At 40.5% G+C, this 22,084-nt stretch overlaps 3 protein-coding genes and 4 non-coding genes across 14 annotated transcripts; 6 read left to right on the forward strand and 1 right to left on the reverse strand.

Annotated features, from left to right (window-relative positions):
* The first annotated feature begins 394 nt into the window (after positions 1–394).
* lctlb (lactase-like b) lies at positions 395–9,393 on the forward strand. Of its 8 annotated transcripts, XR_004933150.1 has the most exons (17): positions 396–499; positions 931–1,128; positions 1,222–1,387; positions 1,482–1,642; positions 1,739–1,826; positions 3,355–3,464; positions 3,547–3,675; positions 3,792–3,887; positions 4,026–4,080; positions 4,151–4,312; positions 4,385–4,662; positions 4,758–4,884; positions 4,968–5,167; positions 7,144–7,207; positions 7,475–7,548; positions 9,072–9,116; positions 9,278–9,321. XR_004933150.1 is itself a non-coding variant. In XM_012851291.3 (16 exons), exons 3-16 carry the CDS (start codon positions 1,261–1,263, stop codon positions 9,391–9,393), a joined length of 1,758 nt encoding a protein of 585 aa, XP_012706745.2. In that variant the 5' UTR covers positions 396–499; positions 931–1,128; positions 1,222–1,260. The 8 variants fall into 8 exon arrangements, 7 of the variants coding, with proteins under 7 accessions (XP_036005135.1, XP_012706745.2, XP_036005126.1 ...); XM_012851291.3 differs by lacking the exon at positions 7,475–7,548 and having other exon boundaries at positions 9,278–9,393; XM_036149233.1 differs by lacking the exon at positions 9,072–9,116 and having other exon boundaries at positions 9,278–9,364.
* zwilch (zwilch kinetochore protein) lies at positions 7,677–16,275 on the reverse strand. Its single transcript, XM_012851290.3, has 18 exons — positions 15,975–16,275; positions 15,774–15,816; positions 15,583–15,675; positions 14,651–14,805; positions 14,383–14,573; positions 13,997–14,076; positions 13,766–13,921; positions 13,520–13,591; positions 12,474–12,567; positions 12,335–12,387; positions 12,120–12,219; positions 11,937–12,016; positions 11,689–11,845; positions 11,515–11,543; positions 11,292–11,428; positions 11,093–11,188; positions 10,550–10,665; positions 7,677–9,908 (listed from the first exon to the last, which is right to left on the reverse strand). The coding sequence occupies exons 1-18, from the start codon at positions 16,022–16,024 to the stop codon at positions 9,823–9,825; spliced, it is 1,788 nt and encodes a 595-aa protein (XP_012706744.2). The 5' UTR covers positions 16,025–16,275; the 3' UTR covers positions 7,677–9,822.
* Positions 16,276–16,623: 348 nt separating this feature from the next.
* On the forward strand, positions 16,624–21,367 carry rpl4 (ribosomal protein L4). The gene is made up of 10 exons (XM_012851298.3): positions 16,624–16,658; positions 17,890–18,061; positions 18,549–18,655; positions 18,879–19,017; positions 19,260–19,384; positions 19,725–19,854; positions 19,984–20,140; positions 20,776–20,859; positions 21,042–21,162; positions 21,251–21,367. Exons 1-10 carry the CDS (start codon positions 16,656–16,658, stop codon positions 21,317–21,319), a joined length of 1,107 nt encoding a protein of 368 aa, XP_012706752.2. The 5' UTR covers positions 16,624–16,655; the 3' UTR covers positions 21,320–21,367.
* On the forward strand, positions 18,720–18,818 carry LOC118557341. Its single transcript, XR_004927819.1, has one exon. It is a non-coding gene; the product is annotated as a small nucleolar RNA SNORD16 (small nucleolar RNA).
* Positions 19,088–19,187, forward strand: LOC118557336. The gene has a single exon (XR_004927814.1). It is a non-coding gene; the product is annotated as a small nucleolar RNA SNORD16 (small nucleolar RNA).
* LOC118557333 lies at positions 20,625–20,695 on the forward strand. The gene has a single exon (XR_004927811.1). It is a non-coding gene; the product is annotated as a small nucleolar RNA SNORD18 (small nucleolar RNA).
* On the forward strand, positions 20,901–20,969 carry LOC118557335. Its single transcript, XR_004927813.1, has one exon. It is a non-coding gene; the product is annotated as a small nucleolar RNA SNORD18 (small nucleolar RNA).
* Positions 21,368–22,084: the final 717 nt, after the last annotated feature.

The following is a 22,084-nucleotide window of genomic DNA, read 5'->3' on the forward strand; positions in this document are numbered from 1 at the left end:
AACTGCAGGGCTGTAAACAAGTTATTGACTTTTGGTTGGAGTAGTGATGCTTTCAAAGTCTAAAAGGTGCTGGGAGGGTCTGCAATTACTCTCCTTTGTTATGATCAGTTATGTCTAATTTAGCGAGTTTGCCAAATGTATTTCTAACGTATGGCCTGTATTCAAATGAACAATCACCGGTTAATTTGGAACCTGTTTAAATGCCAATACCGTTTTGTTCACGTAATTGTAAATAAATGTGGGTCGGAATGGGGTTAATGCACATCTACTACATATGATTTATGTCCTCACCTTAACCAGAAAAATGGGGAATGCACTGCAAATACTTTCAACTGGAAAAAAGAAAAAATATTCAGCATTTTCTAAACAGGTAAAACAATACATTTAGTCTCACAATGTGGGCAGCTTCCACAATGACTGCAGGGGACATCTCTGTGGGAGAGTGGTGCTACACCAGGCTGTGGACGTGGCCAGCTTTCTACACCTTCTGCCGCTTTGGGTGAGTTCCTTTTACCAGACGGATTTGGGAGCAATTTGCAGGTCTTCGGTGGATGCAGTCTTCATAGGTTTACAGGTAAATGAGGCAAAGATGGTTTGGAGAGGTTTTTTTTTTCTGCAAAGGTTGAACAGTAAAAGATACTGTTTAAATGAAATAAGGTATTTTCTTTGTTAAAGCAAAGAACCCACACTGTGTAAATGTAAAAAAACAAATTAGAATAAATTAAATCAAGTCGTACATTACATTTACATTTTGTGTTGTCACTACACAACTTAATGATGGCAGATTTTGAAAAAGCGGCGTTAAATTCCACGTCAGTGCAGAATAATACGAGGTTTTGTTGCCCGTATTTATTTGTGTGGAAACGTGCATCGTCATGTGACTGTGGACTGTAACTGTGTCGGCCTCTCAAACATTGGCTTTGCTTACAGAGGTGAAACCACAGTTTGTATAGGATCTGTCTGCCTCAGCACGATGAGCCCACACCTCATTGAGTTTGAAAAGCGACATTTGGCTTTGCATTAGGGGACCGGGACCCCCCGCAGACCATCGCACTGGATGCTTCTAGACTGCTTGATGGACTTTTAAGGTTGTCTCTGTCACCATTAGCCTTCATTTTTTCAAGAAAGGTGTGTATTTGTTAGCTTGGTTATAACATGTTTGCTCATGTGATCAGACGAACGTGATTGTTGAAAGGGTTCTCGTCCCTCTTCACACATCAGGGAGGATCTCATCAGCTGTGCTGCAGGCTCTGGCGTACCATGCAGCCCCGCTGTGCAGTCAATGTGTGCCATGTGCTTATGTTGGTGCTGTGTCTGTCTGCGGGTGAGGACTTTGACTGGACAAAGAGCAACCACGGCTCCTTCTATTATGGCACTTTTCCAACTGGTACATTTATTTTGTGCTTGTTCTCCTTCGTTCCTTTTGCCAATCATGCCTTCTGTGACAGTTGACCGAGCTGACTTATTGCTGCGTTTATTAGGATTTTCGTGGGGTGCCGGAGGTTCAGCCTATCAAACAGAGGGAGCCTGGGACAAAGATGGAAAAGGACTGAGCATCTGGGACGTGTTCAGTCACAAAAAGGGCAAAATCCAGCTGAATGACACGGGGGATTCCTCCTGTGAGGGCTACTACAAAATCAAGGTGGGGATTCAGAAAACTTTAGCGATAGCAGCGGTCTGTGTTGTTTGGAGCTGATCTTTCTAGATTTCTCACGGCACGGCATGTGTTTTTGTACAGGATGATATTTCTCTGATGAAGGAGCTGAGGCTGAACCACTATCGCTTCTCAATCTCCTGGCCCAGGATTATTCCCACTGGTGTAAAGTGTGAGTGGTGCTTTGTCACATTACGACCGCAGAAGTGTATTTTCTTGGTAGTTTGTGTGACAGACCAGGTATAAATACAGCTATTCTGTGAAGGTTTAAAAACAATATCCAAACCTTGGAACATTTCATAGAGCACAGTTCAATTCATCATCTGAAAATGGAAAATGGAAAATGGAAAACGCCTACAAACCCACAAAACTCAGCCATCCCCCGTTACTGAAAGACCAGTCATGGAGAGCAGCCAAGAGGCCCATAGTTACTCTGGAGGAACTGCAAAGACCACATCGCAGGTTTGCGAATCTGGTCACAGGAGAACTATTAGTTGTATATAACAGGGAAATTTTATGAAGGTTAAAATTTGGCCTTTAGAGTAGGGTGGCAGAATGGCTGAATTGTTGGGGAAAAAAAGCAATAATGAGTTCAGGGTGGAGAGTAAAACTGAGGTGGAGGTTCTCCTAGCTAAATAAACAGCCGGATAGATATAATGGAAATGTTTGGATTAAAGTATAATCATGTGCTGGAATGACCCAGTCAAAGTCCAGACCTCAATCCAATTGAGAACCTGTGACAAGACCTGAAGATGGAGGCTCACAGATGCTCTCCATTTAATCTAACTGAGCTGGAGCTAATTTTGCAAAGCAGAACTTACTAAGCTTTCGGTCTCTTACAGGTGCCATGACATCACCATATAAACCTGATAGTGCAGCATATGTAAATTTTTTCAGAGAATTTCATAGAAAAAAATAACGTGACTGCGGCAGAGAGCTGGCTCTCCCCCGGGCAGCGACAGGAAAATGATGCAGGTGGCAGCGGTTTAGCTCCAGTCAGTTAACCAGATTTTTCAGTTCCAAACACACCTTCTTTACATCTGACAACGTTTAGAAATTAAATAAACTTATGGGTAATGTCAGCGTTGTGGTCGCCACCTTCTGTGTCGGTACAGAAGTTGCTTTTTTTTTAAATCTGTTTGTTCGAAAACCCCGACTTGAATTCCACAACAGGAAGCTGTCTTCAGTAAATGTTCCATCAATGAACTTCGGCCAGTCTCTGTGATTCTCTCGTCCTTCGGGAGTAAGTGGAACCTTCATGCATTTTAGACCGCCCTCAGACATATCAGCTCTCCTTTTTAGTAACCGCTGTGACATTAGTTTTTAGTTTACTACAGGATATTCACGCTCTGCAACTTCTGGAGTGGAGCAGTGAGACATGCTAGCACGACCCAAAAGACGTGCAGCTATAACGGTAGCAAAAATGTGTTTTGACTCAGGAGGGCTGAATAAAAATGCACTCCACACTTTTGAAGATTTTTTTTTTTTTTTTTTTTAAACAAAACAAAACCATGCCCAATATATTTTTCCTCTTTGGGATTATGAACTTGTTTTGTTTTATCATATTTACTGCCAGTAAAACACACGTGTCATAACATGCAAACATGGAGTAAGCTGAGGCTGTCAAAGTTTTTCACCTGGAGCTTTTAATGTTTCGTGTAAAGTGTTATCCTCACTCTAAACATCATCACCATTTGCAGCTGACCACGTTAACGAAAAAGGAATACAGTACTACGACGAACTGATTGACCACCTCCTGGAGAACAACATCACTCCCATTGTTACGCTGTATCACTGGGATCTGCCACAGGTTGGTGCTTTTAATGCTGACCACCACTTAGTTTAAGTCTGATGCGCTTCTAAATAATAAGCTGCATTGTTTGGTCTTCTAGATTTTACAAGAGAAATATGGCGGATGGCAAAACATAAGCATGGTCAATCATTTCAATGAGTTTGCCAACCTTTGCTTTGAGAAATTTGGCGATCGAGTGAAGCACTGGATCACTTTCAACAATCCATGGGTGCGTTTGGGATAACTATTTATATTATTTTTAGAGTTTTAAACAGGTTTGCATTATTCAGCGTTCAGAATCACCCTGTTTGTCTCAGACTTCTGTCTCTTTACACCCACTTACAGTCTGTGGCTGTTGAAGGCTATGAGACAGGTGAGCACGCTCCTGGGCTGAAGCTGAGAGGAACCGGGGCTTACAGAGCAGCACATCACATCATAAAGGTGACAAGATGCTGCAGAGGTGTTCAGTTACTCAAACCTGACTGAAATATTACTTAGTTTAATTTCCCTTTGTGAATGATAAAGTATTTTTGAAATTGGTTAAAAATTTAACCTTAAATGTCAACTTTTTCCACGCAGGCGCATGCTAAAGTTTGGCACACTTATGATACGCAATGGAGGGTGAAGCAAAAAGGTAAACAAGGTTTAGCATTCACCCATCAGTGGGTTTCCAAGTCCTGAGAGGCTGCTCTGCACGTCTGCAGGTCTGGTTGGCATCTCTCTGTCGGGGGACTGGGGTGAGCCGGTGGACATCAGCAACCAGAAAGACATTGAAGCAGCAGAGCGATATGTCCAGTTCTACCTGGGCTGGTTTGCCACACCCATCTTTCACGGAGACTACCCTCAAGTAATGAAGGACTTTGTCGGTGAGTTAGACTGAACTCTCAATCTTGCAGCAATGACTGAAAAAATGACTAACTATTGACTCTCATGTGTAGGAAGGAAGAGTGTGCAGCAGGGAATTGGGACATCTCGACTTCCCGCCTTCTCTCCGCAAGAAAAGAGCTACATAAAGGGGACGTGTGACTTCCTTGGCATCGGCCATTTCACCACCCGGTACATCACCCACAGGAACGACCAGCCAGGCCGGGGCAGCAACAGCTACTTCACAGACCGTGACCTGGCTGAGCTGGTTGACCCGCGGTGGCCTGATCCTGGGTCAGAATGGCTCTACTCTGTGCCGTGGGGTTTCAGACGTCTGCTGAATTTTGTCAAGGTGCAGAGCAGACACGGTTTTGTTTGTGCTGGATATGAGCTGGTCTCGGCTCACGGCCGGTCTAAATAAACCGCATCGTTTTCTCCCACCCGCAGACTCAGTACGGAAACCCGATGATTTACGTGACTGAGAACGGAGTCTCTGAGAAGATGATGTGCACAGAGCTGTGTGATGAGTGGAGGATACAATACTATAAGGACTACATCAATGAGATGCTAAAAGGTGAATGATTTCAAACATAATGTAACAAAAAAACCAGAGATGTCGATTAACTGAGGATCTAATCATGTTTCACTCTCACTCAGCTATCAGAGATGGTGTCAATGTAAAGGGCTACACTGCCTGGTCCTTGCTGGACAAGTTTGAGTGGGACGAAGGTTACTCCGAGAGATTCGGCTTGTACTACGTGGATTTCAGGAACAAAAACAAGCCTCGTTATCCAAAAGCGTCTGTGCAGTTTTACAAACGGATCATCAGCTCCAATGGATTTCCGAATCAAAGAGAGGTGAGAGACAGTGGCAGACTGCTGATGTGTGCATTTTGTTTTCTTTCTTCACATTAAACTGTGGTCTGCACGGTGAGAGGAAGAAGCAAGAAGGTCCTGGGCACAATCCTCCATGTGCTGGTTCTCTTCTGTATTCCTCCATCTGTCCAAATATCTACATGTTTGGATAACTGGCCTTAGAGTACGATGGCCGTCACCTGTTGGCCCTGGTTGAAGCATGCGTAAAAAATGGATTGGTGGATATTGAACTATTCACACACCGATGGCAGAATCACATTTCAGGACTTGGCTCGTATTCGTAGCCCTCAACAGTATGTTTTTAAAAGGCTATCAGACCTGTTGCTACTAGTGAACCGCATGTTCAGCACAGCTTTACGTACAGCTGCAAGGAGTTCCTCTGGGAATAGAGAGAAAAAAACATTGAAAAACATTTTCTCTGCTAACATTTTTAATATGCACAATAACTGATAAGTTATTTAAGTAGCATCCCATTCCTAATCCAAATGGTTCAATATGACTTCAGTCCACCCTTTGCAGCTAGAACAGCTTTAACTCTTCTGGGATGGCTGTCCACAAGGTTCAGGAGTGTGTTTGTGGGAATTTTTGACCATTCTTCCAAAACGAAAAATTTGTGGGGTCCCATACTGATGTTGGGCGAGAAGGCCTGGCTCTCAGTCTCTGCTCTAATTCATCCTAAAGGTGTTCAATCGGGTTGAGGTCAGCACAACCCTGTGCTGTGCAGGCCAGTCAAATTCATCGACACCACTCTGCCATCCATGTCTTAATGGACATTTCTTTGTCCTCTGGTGCACAGTCATGTTGGAAGAGGAAGGGACCAGCTCCAAACTGTCCCCACAAATATCTTGGTTTGCTGAAGCATTCAGAGTTCCTTTTACTGGAACTAAGGGACCAAGCTCAGCTCCTGAAACAACCCCACACCATAATCCCTCCTCCACCAAACTTTACACTTGGCACAGTGCAGTGATACACGTACAGTTTTCCTGGCAAGAGGCAAACCCAGATTCGTCCATAAGATTTCCAGATGGAGAAGCACGATTCTGCACTCCAGAGAACACATCTTCACTGCTCTGGAAGCCAGTGGCGGCTTGCTTTACACCACTGCATCCTACTCTTTGCATTGCACTTGGTAATGCATGGCTTGGATGCAGCTGCTCGAACATGGAAACTCATTCCATGAAGCTCTCTGCGCTGTTCTTGAGCTAATTTGAATGCTACAAGATGTTTGGAGGTGTGTAGTGACTGAATCTGCAGAAAGTTGGCAACCTCTTCGCATTATGCGCTTCAGCATCCACTGACCCAGCTCCGTCAGTTTACTTGGCGTAGCACTTAGCGGATGAGTTGTTGTCATTCCCAAACACTTCCATGTTTGGGATTCTTATGATACAGCTGGCAGTGGACTGTGGAATATTTAGGAGTGAGGAAATTTCACCACTGGATTTGTTGCACAGGTGGCATCCTATCCACCTGTGCAACGCTTGAATTCACTGAGCTCCTGAGAGCGACCCATTCTTTCACAAATGTTTGTGAAAACAGTCTGCATGCCTGGGTGCTTGATTTTATACGCTCGTGGCCATGGAAGTGATTGGAACACTTGATTCCAATAATTTGGATGGGTGGGCAAATACTTTTGGCAATATAGTGTACGTATGTGTGTATATATAGTAAGTTTAGCAGTTTACATTTTTAAATGTCCAAATTTGTCTTTTTAGATATATTTTAAGTTGTTTTATTTTTGATTGGGTTACATTTGGTTCTATACTCTTGCTCTTGGTGAATGAGCATAAAAAAACGGTGTGTAGAACCTCTAACAGTTTATAAAGAACATTTGGTGAGAGTAGATGATGCATCAGTATCTAGAAGAGTAGAGTACAATTTTTTAGGAGGATGTTTTATCCACTACCTTTCTCAAGTGTCATTGTATGAAAGTCCCATCATTGTTTTGTGAATATTCACAGGTCGAAAACTGGAGGAGGAAGTCTGTTGAGATGTGTTCTTCCAGCAACCAGCTATTGGCTGCAGGTCAGTTAATCTTTGGCTTTTCTGACGTTTTGTCCGTTTACAAAAAGGTTAAGGACTAGCTGGGGTAAACAAAGATTTGGTCAAAAACACTGAAGTATGACTGGTCATTTGTTAATGGTAATAAGACGAAGCTATTACAATTTGACTTGACTCAAACTACAGAGCAATTATCAAGATGGTGTAGAAAATAAATTGTGAAAATGCAAAACCCAGTCCTCAGAATTTATTGCAGAATATCTGAGATATCTTCTTTGTTTGCCCTTCCAGCTAGAAGAAAGTCCAAGGAACATGCTGAGATGCCAAGGGTTTGGCCAGTGCATGACGAAGTTTAGAACTTCAGGGTACATTACTCATTTCTCTTTTGTGCATTGTTGACAGAGTGGTTTTTGACTTGAACTAACAGTGAAGCCTCTGCAGCTTAACAAGTGGCTTTAAAACAAGCTTCTCCATCTTGCATAAATTGTGCAACTTTTTTTGCATAAGGAGTATTTCAGCAAGCAAGACGCAGTATAATACAAGTTATATAAAATGGAATTTAGAGACCAATAAAAAAGGATTTGGCCATACTTGCGTTAAGATTCATGTACGCTGATCTGAAAAATGTTTGCTTACTGATTTATTCTTCATTTGCGTTGTTGTTTTTACATTAATGTTTCAAATCCACAAACACGTTTCAGAAAATAAAAAAAAAACAGGGCAATAAATGACTATATTCAACAAGAGGAAAAGCTATATATGCCCTAACCCTTGGATTGCCCTCTAAACCTCCAAATGGGTTGTGCTCCTCTTTGTCTTCGCAACAACTGGACATGAATTATTTAGATCACTGTGGACGAATGATTTTTTTTGCAGGGTTGTTATAATTCATCCACATTGAAGGGTTCTTGATGTCACAGGATCTTAATTCAAGTCCAGACTTTGACGTGGGCCCCTTAGAAAGCTTTTTTTTTTTTTTTTAAAACATTCTTAGATGGACTTGCTGGTCTTTGGGATCATCAAGATATCTGGTAGGTGTGAGGCGGGTCGCAATGTTTTTTCCAGCTGTTGCCTTAGAACTCGAATGGTACTTCTGCAGTCTTTTTCTTATCATTTAAACAAAAAATAATTACCTTAACTGAAGCCAGAGAGGTCTGCAGTGCTTCAAATGTTGTTCTGGGTTTTTGTGACCTGGGTGCGTCATTAGTGTGCTTGTGGAGTGTTTTGGGCAAACACCTAGGAAGGTGTGCCACTATTCCATGTTTTCTTTATTGGTGGATAATGGCTCTCACTGTGAAAGGCTAGTCAGTAAGACTTAAATACTATGGTTTCACGACCCGCTGAAAACAGATCCATGTCAGTGACATTGCTCTTCATATGTTCTCAAGGATCTTTAGATTGGGGCAGTAATGATTTGCTTTTGTTTTGCTTCTTTGCCTACTTCATGCGGTCACACTGGTTCTATTTAAGTCATTTGTTGATACCACAGATCTGGTAGTAATCAAAGCTCTGTAGGGCAAGTGACATTAAACTCACCAAACGTAGTCAATCAGTTAATTTATGATTTAACAAGATAACCAACAATGTTTTTTTAACACAGGATGTTAGCTTTAATCAAATAAACAGTTTGAAAACTGCTTTTTATATTATATAAATGTATCTTTATCTGATACGAATTTTTTTGAGGGGGACCTGAAACATTTAAGTGAAACAAAATGCTAAGGCCGAGGAAGTCTAGCAGGTTGAAAGTACGTTTGCACAGCCCTAAATGAGCTTTCAAGTGGATTAAAGTTGCAGCTTTCTGAAATACTCCCCGGCGGCTGCATGCAGTCCTCAAAGGGTTAAAGTGTCGTTAATCACCTCTAAGTACTTTCTCTTTTTCCATTAGAGGAACAGCGGAGTACTGCTGCCAATATTCTAAGACTTATACATGGTAAGAAAACCTCCGTGCTTAAAATAAATCCGACACAGTATGATTCTATGTAAGGAAGGAAAATTAACCCTTTGAGTGCTGTGCTTGAGCGTCTACACTAGCCTCCTAAACAACGTCTGCGTACACGGCGAGGTTGTAATGAGCGTGAATGTGTTTTGCAGACCCGCTGACCAGCCACATGGAGATGGTGACTGAGATCGTCGTCCCCACTGTGTGCACGCTCTCCATTTTGATCAGCGCCGTCTTTCTCATGTTCCTGCTGCGAAGGAGGAACTAGGAGCCGTTTACAGTCACGAACGCCCTCGTGCAATTCAAGCGTTCCTTTTCTTTACTCATTTTTGCGTGGATTTAAAGATTTTTAAAGATTTAAAGATACATTCTAACTTTATTCATTTGATGTGTATACAGTTTGCTGACAAAACATGAAGCACTGGTTCTGCAGACAATGTAGAAAGTGAATGCAGCTGTGACATGCTACATTTTCCCGTTGTATTTTCCCATCAGAGGGCTGCTGTGAAACATCTGCATTTGCGCTTTTATCTGGATTAAAATGTGTTCAAAAGCTAGCCTCTTCTAAGTCTCTTAACAGCCAAAAATAAGAATGTGGTCAAAAAGACCAAATAAATCCACAAAAAAAAACTAATAAATGTACTATGAAAAAAATATAGCATAAAAACAATGTTAATAGCAAATACAAACAGTTAATTCATGCGAAGCTGTTGAAGCTGGAGCACATCATTGTGGAAAAGAAGGCAGGCTCCTCGTCCCCATTTACAGTTTCATTTGGCAAATCTAAAAAAAACAAAAAAACACAGTTAGGAACAGTGGTAACAACACATACGGTGCATGTAGTTCCACTAAAACATTTGCATACATTCATCTTGGCCCCCTGGAGCCGGCTCTAGCCATGTTGTTGCCCTGGAGAAGATAAGGGTTTTCTGCCTCCATAATTAAAGGATTATTTATGCAGGAAAGCTTTTCAAGCGCTAATGTCACATAGTAAACTTGAACAAAGGTTGATGGTTCCACTCTGTGTTTCCTGTGTAAACTACATTTATCGTCAAATATATTGTCTGTCAACTTTAGCATAAGAATTTTCAAATGATAGATGATAAAGGTTTTCTTAAACATACTCCTTTGGAGATCGTCAAATAAAAGAAAATTAGAAATCCACGTAGAGTTACAATCCACATTGTTTTTTTTGTCTCTTCGGATGCTTTCAAAAATGTTTAAAAGGTTTAGCCATTTTAATTGGGAAAATCAAAATACCCTTTTAGAGCCTCCATGTGTGGTTAGATGTTACCAATATGTCCCAAATCATTTACTCTGCAGCTATTTTCTTCAGAAAGTTCCTCCAAAGTAACGAGATTCTTGCTCAGGATGAGTGTATGTAAACATCTGTCCGGCAATGTTCAGAGGTACGTATCGATCACCTGTTTCAAAGATGACATGATCAACCAGTGGCTTGTCACTGAGCTGTAAGGATGTCCAGACTTCACGAAGACCTTGACCACTAGATATCTCAACTCCCCACACTACAGGACGTTCCCTGAGGAAAACAGGAGGACTTGTTCAGGGCAAAATAGAAGCAAATGTGATTCTACAAAAGTAGTGACTGAAGGAGGGTAAATATATTTTTACATTATTTGTAAAAGTTCTGCAACAAAGAAAAATCATTTACCCATACCAACCCACGTTACAAATATTTGCTACTTTGTGTCACATGAAATGCTAATAAAAATACATAAAGGTTTTATGGTTGCAATGTGACAGAAAGGGGGAAATATTAAGGTAGAACCAATAGTTTTGTAAAGCACCGTGTAATACAGGTGTGTGACTGTAAAAACACATCAAGCCAAATTCAGATTAGGAGAGGTGGCAAAAATTACATCAAACAAACCCATTAAAAAAAAAAAAAAACAAGAGGAAATGTTGCTAATTCCTTTTCTTTTAACAGTAAAGATGACATTCCTTACTTCTGATAGAAATGGGTTATAAGGGCTGGTTTGATCTGAAGTTTGAATTCATGTTCCTCGTTATATGTTGATGTTTTGTAGTGATTCAGGCACATTCTGTGAAGAAAAAATAAACAAGACATGAGATTGCTTCTCCTACTGGCAAAATATGGTTTTTGCTTGTTCATAAGTCAATAGACAAAAAATCAAAGGGCTTTACTGAGTGAGGACAAAGAGCCGGTCGTAGGGCAAACCCAAGAATGTGCTGCAGGTTACTATTATCTCCAGCAGGTGGTGCAGTTTTCTGAGTCTCATCACTTGCTCCTGCAAATCGACCTCTGTGCTCAGGTAGTAACACTGTTGAGACAAAATGATTAATGTTTGGTAGTAGATTCTTTGTTTTCTCTAAAGATATGTAAATCAGAAATATTTACTTAACTTACCAAGTGGTTGAGAGTTGTCAATTCTTCCCCTAATCAAAAACATAAAGAATTACAGCTTTTTTTTTGTTATCCCTGTAAAACTGGGTCTTCAGAGAGATGATTAAGCAATTGACTGTTAAAAATAAATCTAAGCTTTACAAAAAATTTGAAGGCAAGATGAAAAAAAAAGATTACCGATCAAGTAGTTTATGTAATCTTTTCTCATCTTGTCTAGTCCCATCTCCAGCAGCATGATGACCGGGGTGATGCCTGTAAGAGACACGTGGTCAATCTGCTGGTGGTACGACTGCAGGATCAGCTTGCTGAGAGAGCTGCTGCTGTCTCTGTGAATCTGGAAACAGAAGACAAGATTACCTACAATAACATAAACATACGGTCACGTAGTCCAGCATATCAGATTAGTTAGTAAGCTCCCTTCATACCCAGGGCTTGATGTCACCGTATCGCAGAGCTTCAACGACCAGCTTCAGGCAGTCTCCGACGTCCTGGTAGGAGGTCACGCCTGTAATGGAAAAATAAATAAATGGTAGTCAACGTCAGGGGTGATGTTACAGATGGATCCTAGTGCTGTTAACAATTTAGAAAAGGAAATACATAAATAATACTTTTTCTCATCCGGACCCACAGCTGCTCCACAAAATCCAAATCTCCTCTTTCCAAGGAGTTGAAAATGGGAGGCTCCGTCTCCTGCTTCAACTTCTGGGCCTTCATCAAAAGAAAAAAGAAAAAAAAAAAAAAACCCACACACAACAAGCATTTAGTTTGTCTTCTTAAATCCTTGCGTTCAAGGGAAAGGCTCCACTTTCAATTCTTATCCTACCTCTGCTGTTTTGGCAGCCTGATCCTGTAGTGTTTTTCCCATGTTTCTAAGTTCTGAAAGAACAGAAAAAAGGAAGGGCGACATTAACATAAGAGCTTTCCTGATTCACTAGGGGTATTTTTGTTGCTGCTAAATTCACCTGCGAGGTAGGCCTTGGTCAGATTTACAGCTGATGTGCTTTCCACAGGTTCCATCCATTCAGTCTCACCAGTTTTCAAACCATCTGCAAGAGTCTGAAGCACCATTCATACACAGTTTCCGAAGTGCTTTACAGAAATACGAAGAAATAGATAAAAGAGTAAAACAACAACAACAAAAATGGCTACGAAACAATAAATAGAGAGGATAAAAATCTGATTAAAAGGAACCAAAAGTTTCTGCACATCTACGGATTTTAAGGAGTTTGTTCCAGAGCTGAGGAGTACAGAAGCTACATGCTGCCTCCCCTTTACGTCCCAGAAACGCTGAGTGAGCGGGTTCTTATGACCTGAGGGGTAAACACAACTGTAATCTGAAATACACTAAGAGCATTCAGTCCTTATTGATAAAAAATAAAATAAAAAATGGATCCTTTTGCAAACAGGCAATTCCGACTGTTGTGACATGATCCATTTTCCTAGTGTTGGTCAGGAGATTAGCAGCAACAATATGGATGAGCTGCAGATGCCTGATTGATTTGATCCCAGTCTGGTAAAAACACAATTAAAGTAATCGAAATTACTCGAAAATAAAATCACACCAGTTTTTCTGTGTCCTGATTAGACAGAAAACCTTTTAACGCTCATAGTTTTTCCTAAGATGTGAGAATGCTGATTTGGCTGTTGAAATTTAGGTCTGAGACCACACAACAAAATCAATTTCTCGCATTCTTTCTTGAGTTTGGCCGAGTCCTGATCGCTAATACTGTATCGTCTTTTCCGTATTTAGGTAATTCTGACCAAAGCACAATGGACACACTGGCTTTCTGACAGTAAGGGACTGTGGTGACACAGAAATATAAGATCATGAGATGTTGTAATACTCATGCATATATAGTGGCCCAAGGGTAGAGCCTTGAGGAACCCCATGTGTGATCTTTGTTCCCTCAGATTTAAAACTGTCCCAGTCTGTCAAATGAGATCTAAATCAATTTTGCACAGAACCGGACAGCTGGCATCAGGATTGGAAATAAAACGAGTAACAAACCCGAAGAAACTCTATCTCCCTGAACATCTCAAACATCGGACTTCTCGGGTCTCCACAGACAACTTTGATAATCTGCAAAGCAAAATAAAAACCTGTAAGAATCCAAAAAACATTTAATATTTATCATATGAATAATTAACTGTTGTTTTATTTATTTAAAAAAAATAATTTTATTATTAACTGTTCATTTAAAAATACAAATATTCTATTTATAAATCTGAAAACCTGTGGCTGACTGCCGCTTACTAGAGTGGCTGTAGAAGACAGAGGAGGGACCTCAAGAATGCTCTCCACGTGACTCCACTTGAAATCCACCGTCACGCTGCTCTGTGACCCGATGGTAGTGTTTTCGACAACAGTGGAGCCAAACAAACTGAACCTGGCACTACCTTTAATCCCCATCTGAAAACATTAAAGGATTAGGTAAACAACTAATCGCCCCACGCAGCAAATTAAAAAGGGAACACACCAACTTACCGAGGAGGTGTGATGTCTGTTCTTGTGCATTTGCTTCAGTTCTTCTAATGTTACAAGAGATTGTTTTTCCACAGTTGAACCTAAAGAAAAAAAAACTGTTCATTGGAGACAAGTGCAAAGCCGACACAGGACATAAACGACAGCGGAAAAGTATTTGCATTTGATAGTTGTCAATCGCTTTGTTTCTCATCTGTCCTCTTAATTCTTTTAGATCGGGGCATGACGTGTTGCTTTCTGAGTTGTTGTGTCATCAGAAAAGTTTTGTTTCATGGATTTCTTGATTCTAATGTTCAGGTATAAACCAGGCTTGAGTGTGGACAGAGAAACTGAACTCGTGAGTAAATCAGTTAATTTAATATTAAGCAAACATATACTCTGAGGTTTACCTTTGCAGGTAACAGAATACAATTTGATCCCGGTTACTTTATTTCCCACACTGACCGGTTCAGCACCAAACCAGACTGTCCCAGCGGGATCAGACATGTCGCATTGCACCCACAGAGGGTGTAAGATGGGGTTGTTGTCTGCAGCGGTCACACCAGGGTTTTGAGATAATGTGTATAAAGACAGCAGCTGTCTGTAGAAAGAAAAAAAATGGATTTGAACACACAAGCCTTGTTTAGATGAAGTGGTAAACATCTTACCGGTGCTTACCTCGCTTTCATGACTGTAAGTGGCTGTGGTTGTGGCTCTGTACGGAGAACATTACAACTATCTTCATGATCCTCATCAGCATCATCATCATCATCAGCTGAACAGTCCAATGTCTCTGTGTTCAGCTCATCTCCTGGTTCACTTATTTTTGATACCTAGCAAAAATCAAAAGATCCTGCCGTGGTCAGCAAAGATTGCAGACGAAACATAATCATACAGAATGTATTGATTTCTATTCATGCTTATCTCTATCTACCATTGCTAACGTATCAGTGGTACTTTGCAGAATCATTTCACCCACCGCCAACGTTCAAGTAAGCTTCATTTGTGCTCTTGATATGACTAATTAAAATAAAAAATACCTGATGCATTTTGTGCCAGTGCAAAAATACAGACACAATTTGTTTTTGATATTAGCCAAATATTTAAGCTAATTAAGAGCTTCATAAAAGTCAGTAAAGACAATGGACAGGTGGTTTATCCAATCATATGCATGGATTTATGATAAGGCCCCTCTCTCTGTAGTACATCTCCAATGGAGCAATCCCAGATGGATATGTGGAGCTCTGCTGAATGAAAGTCCTCTGGTGAGTCAGGTTAGCAATTATTGCCATCCTTGGTAAGAATGTGTACAAAAGCCTCGAAAACATTATTGTCATGAAGATTTGGTAAACTCAAACTTTTTGCTGCAGTGTTTTTACAGTGACCTTTAGGGAGTTTGGTCTTACTTGGCACACTTTTTGCCTTCTGTCGTTATTGTTTGCTTCTCATTGTGTGCTTGTGTAAAGTAATTTGGGTTACCTTTGTGTATGAAATGAAGACTAAATATTTGACAGAAAACGTGTTCAATTGAAGTATTTTTCTGAAACGTTCAAACATCATCACCTTAAAATTAATGTGTATGAACTATTAAAAGTCAGAAGTAAACTTACAGCTCTTTCACAGACAAAGATAGTCTGGCTGGCACAGTATAAATTCATTACAGGGATTTTGTCTCCTTTCATCTTAGTCACATGAATGTCCTCCTAAAAGAAAAATAAACACACACACACATAAAAGTTCAAATAAAGAACAACTGTTTCCATCAAATCTTAGCATAAATAATTACTTTAAATGAAAGTACCTCGTATGTGCATGAGTTACTGCTTTGGTCATCCTGTAGAGATCTTGGGAAAACACAAAACCAAAAGATGATGTGACTAAAACGATGTAAATACAGGCAGAATGATAAGGGCTTTATGTTTGCTATGGACGTTTTGTGTTAGCTAAATGTGAATGAAAAAGGTTTAACATCAGGTTACAACCACCGCTTAAGAAAACTCACCGAAGAAGTCTGGAAAACTCCTTAGCGCTAGATGCCACCTTTGTGCCCATTATAAAAATGCTGCTAAGCCGGTTTGCAGGGCAAAATGTTTGGCCAAAACAGTATAAAAAAGATTGACGGTATCAATATTTACTACAAGATCCTGTTTGTTTGCGTTTGACATCCGCGCGCTCTAGTTAGTTGATGACGACACGAGTTCAAGGGTCATCTCCAAATCAGAGCAGTATAAAATAATAATAATAATAAAATACTTGGACTTCAGAAATTTGCAGTTCTCCGCACCGCACAATATCCCACACATATATAAATATATATTTGCTTTAATTTTAGAGATATGGAAACGAGTAAAGTAGTTCGGGACTTCCGTTTACGTTGCAAGACACTGCGCATTTACTGAAAAAAATAGTCCCGCCTTCAAGAAGGAATTAAAAGATCTATTTAACAAAACTCATGATATATAATGATTCTGCTAAATTTTATTTCATTTTTATAATATTTTAACTTTAACTGATCATTGTAAATAATCTAAGGATCCGCAGTAGACGAAATCGTTTCAACGGAAGTGCTGTTGTGAGGGGCGGAGGCATATATGATCAGAGCTGAGTTACCGACTTCCTTTTTACTGTGGCCGCCATACCGTGAGGAGCGTGGTTCCCGGCGAGCCGGAAAAAAAACTCGAATATGGTGAGAGATTACAGACACGATACCGCATACACGGTGCAGAACACATGTGTCGTAACTATATTTTACGTATTTGGTAGTTTGTCTCGTAGGAAACCTATTATTTGCATCAATCCGAGCCCCGAGGTGCATGCTAGTCGCGAGTAAGCTAACACGAGGAGCCATTTTGGACGAGCAGTTAATGGTTCGGCCGAGTTACACGTGTTGACTGTGGCACCGGCGGTTGTTGCATTCAGCTCATTTTGATTGATATACCGGCGACCATAGTTTGTCTTCGTAGACAAAACAGCTACATTTTAGGATACTATTATCGTCAGCGTGTTTAGTGCATGTACGAGGTAATTTTAGGATTTTGCGATGTCACATGAACAGCTTGCAAATATACTAACACTCATCGTCGTGAACATAATTGGGTATAGCCTAGATGACGATAAATCATAGTGGGAAGCATTTGGTGTTTAATCGTACGGGGAATATTGTCGCAGTAAGTGCCACATCGCCATTTCTAACTTAAAATGTGTAGTTTAGGAGCATTTCTTGTAGGTGGGTCATAAAAAAGTTGTTAAATTGCATCGCAGTACCTTTCGAGGAAAATCACTGTTTGTAGGTTTGAAACGTAAGACGGTTAAAACATTTTAATACCCTAAAATGTGAGGTTAATATGCCCAGGTCTCGCTTACATTGAAATGTGTAAAAACTTCTTACCCTAATCAATATATTAACCCAACAATTGGCTAAACAATTGATTTATAAGTGCCTTATTTGGCAAGAAGTTTAAGCTTAACTATACATTATTTCATCATTAGAAAGCCTCATGAAACAAACAGGCATACCAATCTAGATCTTCTTTTCTGAGCAAAACCGAGTTGAATCCCACTTTTTTGAGTTGTTTAGAGACTAGAAAATGCACTTTGGAGAGCAGCTTTTGTCCTGCTTTGAAAAAAAGCATACATGAAACAGTTTTCCATTTCTGTAAATGTAATTAAAAACTAACAATAGAATGAAGAATCTTTGTCGTTTTATAACAGCAAGGTCGATAAATTATTGTAATATTTACTTATCAACATTGATTCTCAAAGCTTAAAAATTTGCTGTTGCAAACTAACTTTTACTAGTAGGACCGCACAGCAAGGTGGTTTAGTCACACACGATGGTTGTTTAAATACTTGTGCAATTTCACGTATAGTTAAGTGAACTGATTTTCTCTAAATTTCTCTATTTCTTTTTCATTCAGGCCTGTGCGCGACCACTCATATCGGTGTATTCCGACAAAGGAGAATCATCAGGCAAAAATGTAGTTATGCCTGCTGTCTTCAGGGCCCCCATTCGCCCTGACGTTGTGAATTTTGTGCACACGAACATGCGCAAAAACAACCGGCAGCCGTATGCAGTCAGCGAACTGGCAGGTGAGTTTGATGATGGCCCAGTTAGTTCTATTTGTACTCGCGTTTAATATAAACGTACATACCATACACATTGCCTTTTAGTTTTTTCCACTTCTGTTTTGTGCCTGTGTACATCATTACATACATGTGCTTTTACCATTGTGCATCTGTTATTTGATGGTATTTTTGATCAGTTGTACAGATAAATAATAGAAATACTGAAATATCAGTCGTATCAAGAATTAGTTTTTCCATTGGTTGCTAATTTGCTTCTGATTTAGACTTTTGGAAACCTGACATTATGACTCCTTGATGTTTTGGGTCTCATAACTAAACAAATAACAGGTTGTCAAAGCAGGCACAAAACACTGCTTTTCTTACCTAATCACAACAAAAAATATACGTATTTTTTAATTAAACAAACTAAAGATTTGGTTTGTTGTGATTTGCACCATGACATGACAACGGCTTCCATGTTTCGTAACTTGGTTCATATTGACTCTTTCAGGCCACCAGACCAGCGCTGAGTCCTGGGGAACCGGGAGAGCTGTGGCCCGTATCCCTCGTGTGAGAGGCGGCGGTACTCACCGCTCTGGCCAGGGTGCTTTTGGAAACGTATCCTTGTTTATAAATGAGCATGTTCTTCATCTACATGCGTTTGGCAGCTAAATCGGGGACTTGCTGTGATGGTGTAATTTGCGTCTGACTCTGTGACCAGTGACAGAATGCCTACTGTCATATGCTGGAACAGATGGCTGCTGAACATTGAGTCTGAGCAGGTATCAGGCGGGTAAATATTTGCCGCTTTAGAGGCAGACGATCCTTGACTCGGGCCTAGATGTGCCGTGGCGGTCGCATGTTTGCCCCCACTAAAACCTGGCGCCGTTGGCACCGCAGGATCAACACACCCCAGAAGCGCTATGCCATCTGCTCTGCTCTCGCTGCTTCTGCCATCCCTGCACTTGTGATGTCCAAGGGTGAGTTACCAGATAAAACGCTCACAGGAGAAACAAAAACAGCTTTAATTCTGTAGTTTTTAGGTCGTCTTGCTATGATGGTGTAATTTGCGTCTGATCCTGTGGATGGTGACGGTTGCCTGCTGTCATTAAGCCATCACAGGGTATTGATGAGAGATGAACTCTGAGCAAGTTTAGACATTAGTTGCTTCATCAGTTGGTGCTTACATGTCCTTCAGTCACATTAACCCTTTGATAATCAGGACACCGTATTGAGGAAATCCCAGAGGTCCCCCTGGTGGTGGAAGACAAAGTGGAGGGCTACAAGAAGACCAAGGAGGCCGTGCTTCTGCTGAAGAAGCTCAAAGCCTGGAATGATATCAAGAAGGTAAACTAAATTTAGCTGGAATTTGACATGTGTGGTTTCTAGACTGTTGGGTGTAAATTGTCCAAAACAGCAGTTCTTGGTTTTAAGTGCTAAATTGGATCTTCAAACTGTTGCTCTTACTCATTGAAGAATTAATCAGACTTGTACACATTTAAATAAGATTGACCCCAGTTTTAACATTTCATGTGCCATTAAAGGTCTAAAGCTGATGAACATCATCAGCCGTATTTTAATACCTTAAAATCTCTAGATCTATTACACTTGTTATGGTTTGGCATGAATGTTTAGCTTTTGAGTTTTGCTTTAAATTGCTTATTTATCATAGATGTGTTCCTCCTAGGTCTATGCCTCTCAGCGCATGCGTGCTGGTAAGGGCAAAATGAGGAACCGCAGGCGTATCCAGCGCAGAGGGCCGTGTATCGTCTACAACCAAGACGCTGGTTTAACCAAAGCCTTCAGGAATATTCCAGGTGGGGTTAATACTGCATTTGCCACAGATACTGGATCCACATATACACAGTAGAAATTAATCCATTTGGTGTTATTCCATATCCACATTTTTCATGGCGTTAATATGACTTTTTTTGTTTGTTTTGTAGGCATCACTCTGCAGAACGTGAACAAGCTGAACCTACTGAGGCTCGCTCCTGGTGGTCACGTTGGCCGGTTCTGCATCTGGACTGAAAGTGCTTTCCGCAAGCTGGACGAGCTGTACGGCACCTGGCGTAAACCGTCCTCTCTGAAGGTCGATTACAAGTGAGTATGAAGGGAGCGTGCAATCCTACAGGTGCATCTCCATAATATAGAGCATCATGGGAAAGTTTCAGGGATTTAATTAACAAAGTGAAACTCTTTAAAGGTTATTTACACATGGAGATATTTCGGTTAATTCTGATTGTTGTAGCTAACGCCTAAACAAAATTCAGCTCCTACTTTTTAGAATATTGCATGAGACAAAGTGCTTTTATAATTCACTGCTGTGCATGTACAGTATATGGAGCTACATTTCAGCAAGTTGAGATTGCTAAATAAATGCTTTAGTCCAATGGGAGAATACTTTCTGAAAAGCTGCATTTGGGTTTTTTATTAGCAGCAACCTATAATCCTCAGAAATGACTAATTAACAGATGCAGTGTAATGAATCCATAAGTAGTTTCACTTTTTTTAATTTAACTCCTGAAACGACCTTTCTATATTCTGAGCTAGTGACTTGCACCTGTACAGAAGTCTGTCTGTTGAATCTCAGTGATGAGCTTCCACTTCATGGTCCGTGTTTTTGAAATCTGTGATATTTGCTGAAGTTCTGAGTTGGTTCAAAATGAAATTTGTCCTTCTGACAGTTTTTTTTTTGGGGGGTTGTTTGCTTTATTATTGGTGCTCCTTGTTTTCAGGCTCCCAATGCACAAGATGACAAACACAGATCTGAGCAGGATTCTGAAGAGCGAGGAGATCCAGAAGGCACTTCGTGCACCTAAGTATGTCCTTCACTGTGTAGTTGTTCACTCTACGCTTGTTTTGGCTATGATGATAGTCCACTTCTGGTCCGTGTTTCTGACCCCTGATTATTTTTGGAAGTCCTGAGCAAATCAAAAAGTGCAGAAGTCATCTGTAGCATCTGTCAGACGGTCAAGTGAACCCTTTACTCCTGTCATTACAGCAAGAAGATCAACCGCAGAGTACTGAAGAAGAATCCTCTGAAGAATTTGAAGATAATGCTCAAACTGAATCCTTATGCCAAGACGGCAAGACGTCACGCCATCTTGAAGCACGACCCCACTGTAAGCACTTTGTTTATTGGGTTTTCTCAAGTTGTTAGTGAAATTATAAACCAGTTGATGGTGACTTGGTTTGATCTTGTTTCCACAGATCAAGGCTAAGATGCTGAAACCCAAGAAGAGGCCTGCAAAGAAAGCACCTGCTAAGCCTAAGGCATAAATCTACACAGACTGGAGTTCAGTGAAATAAATCCTTGTTTCAAAATCATGAGTCAGAATTGTTATTCAAACTATTTAATTCACAAGATACATGTCACAAAAGCCAACAAAGCAGTTTGCGGTGGGTTAAGAATTGAGATGCACAATAAATGAGGACATCCGCAGCATTGAGATTCACAAAAATATACATGTTAGCCAAGATAAAGATAATTTTATGATTTTCACTGGGAAAGGATTGTCCATGCTTGCTGATGTAGGATGTGAGCCCCACTCCCTGACAGGACTGACTTGGAGCATCTTGTGGGAAGAGGCTAATCGTACCATTGTTGACACATTGGACACCGGCAAAAATGCAGTAATGTACGATTGAAGAGGAATGTCGAGCACAGAGGTTTAGCAGCATTATTTTTAGGTAACTATAGATCATTACAAAAACATGGCTTTTAAATCAGGCCACTGGGGTGACCTCAACAGTTGTATCATTTAACCGTACGGTTGATGTACAGGAGCATCTCAAAAGGTTATGCAAGTATGAAAGCTTGCTTCAGCAATTAAAGTGAAACCGGATTCATTACACATTAAGTGGTATTTTACGTTCATTAAAAGTAAATATTGCATCATAACATGCTATGGCCTGCACAATGGGTTTTTCTCAGTTACTGACACCCCACCAAAAGGTAATTTCTAATTGTGACAAGCATATTCATAAAGCAAAACTAAATGAGGTGTAGGAAAGAGCTTGGAGGAAATTCACAAGGTGTGGACT

This window comes from Fundulus heteroclitus, chromosome 2, assembly GCF_011125445.2.
Source record: "Fundulus heteroclitus isolate FHET01 chromosome 2, MU-UCD_Fhet_4.1, whole genome shotgun sequence".
Taxonomy (NCBI): Eukaryota; Metazoa; Chordata; class Actinopteri; order Cyprinodontiformes; family Fundulidae; genus Fundulus; species Fundulus heteroclitus.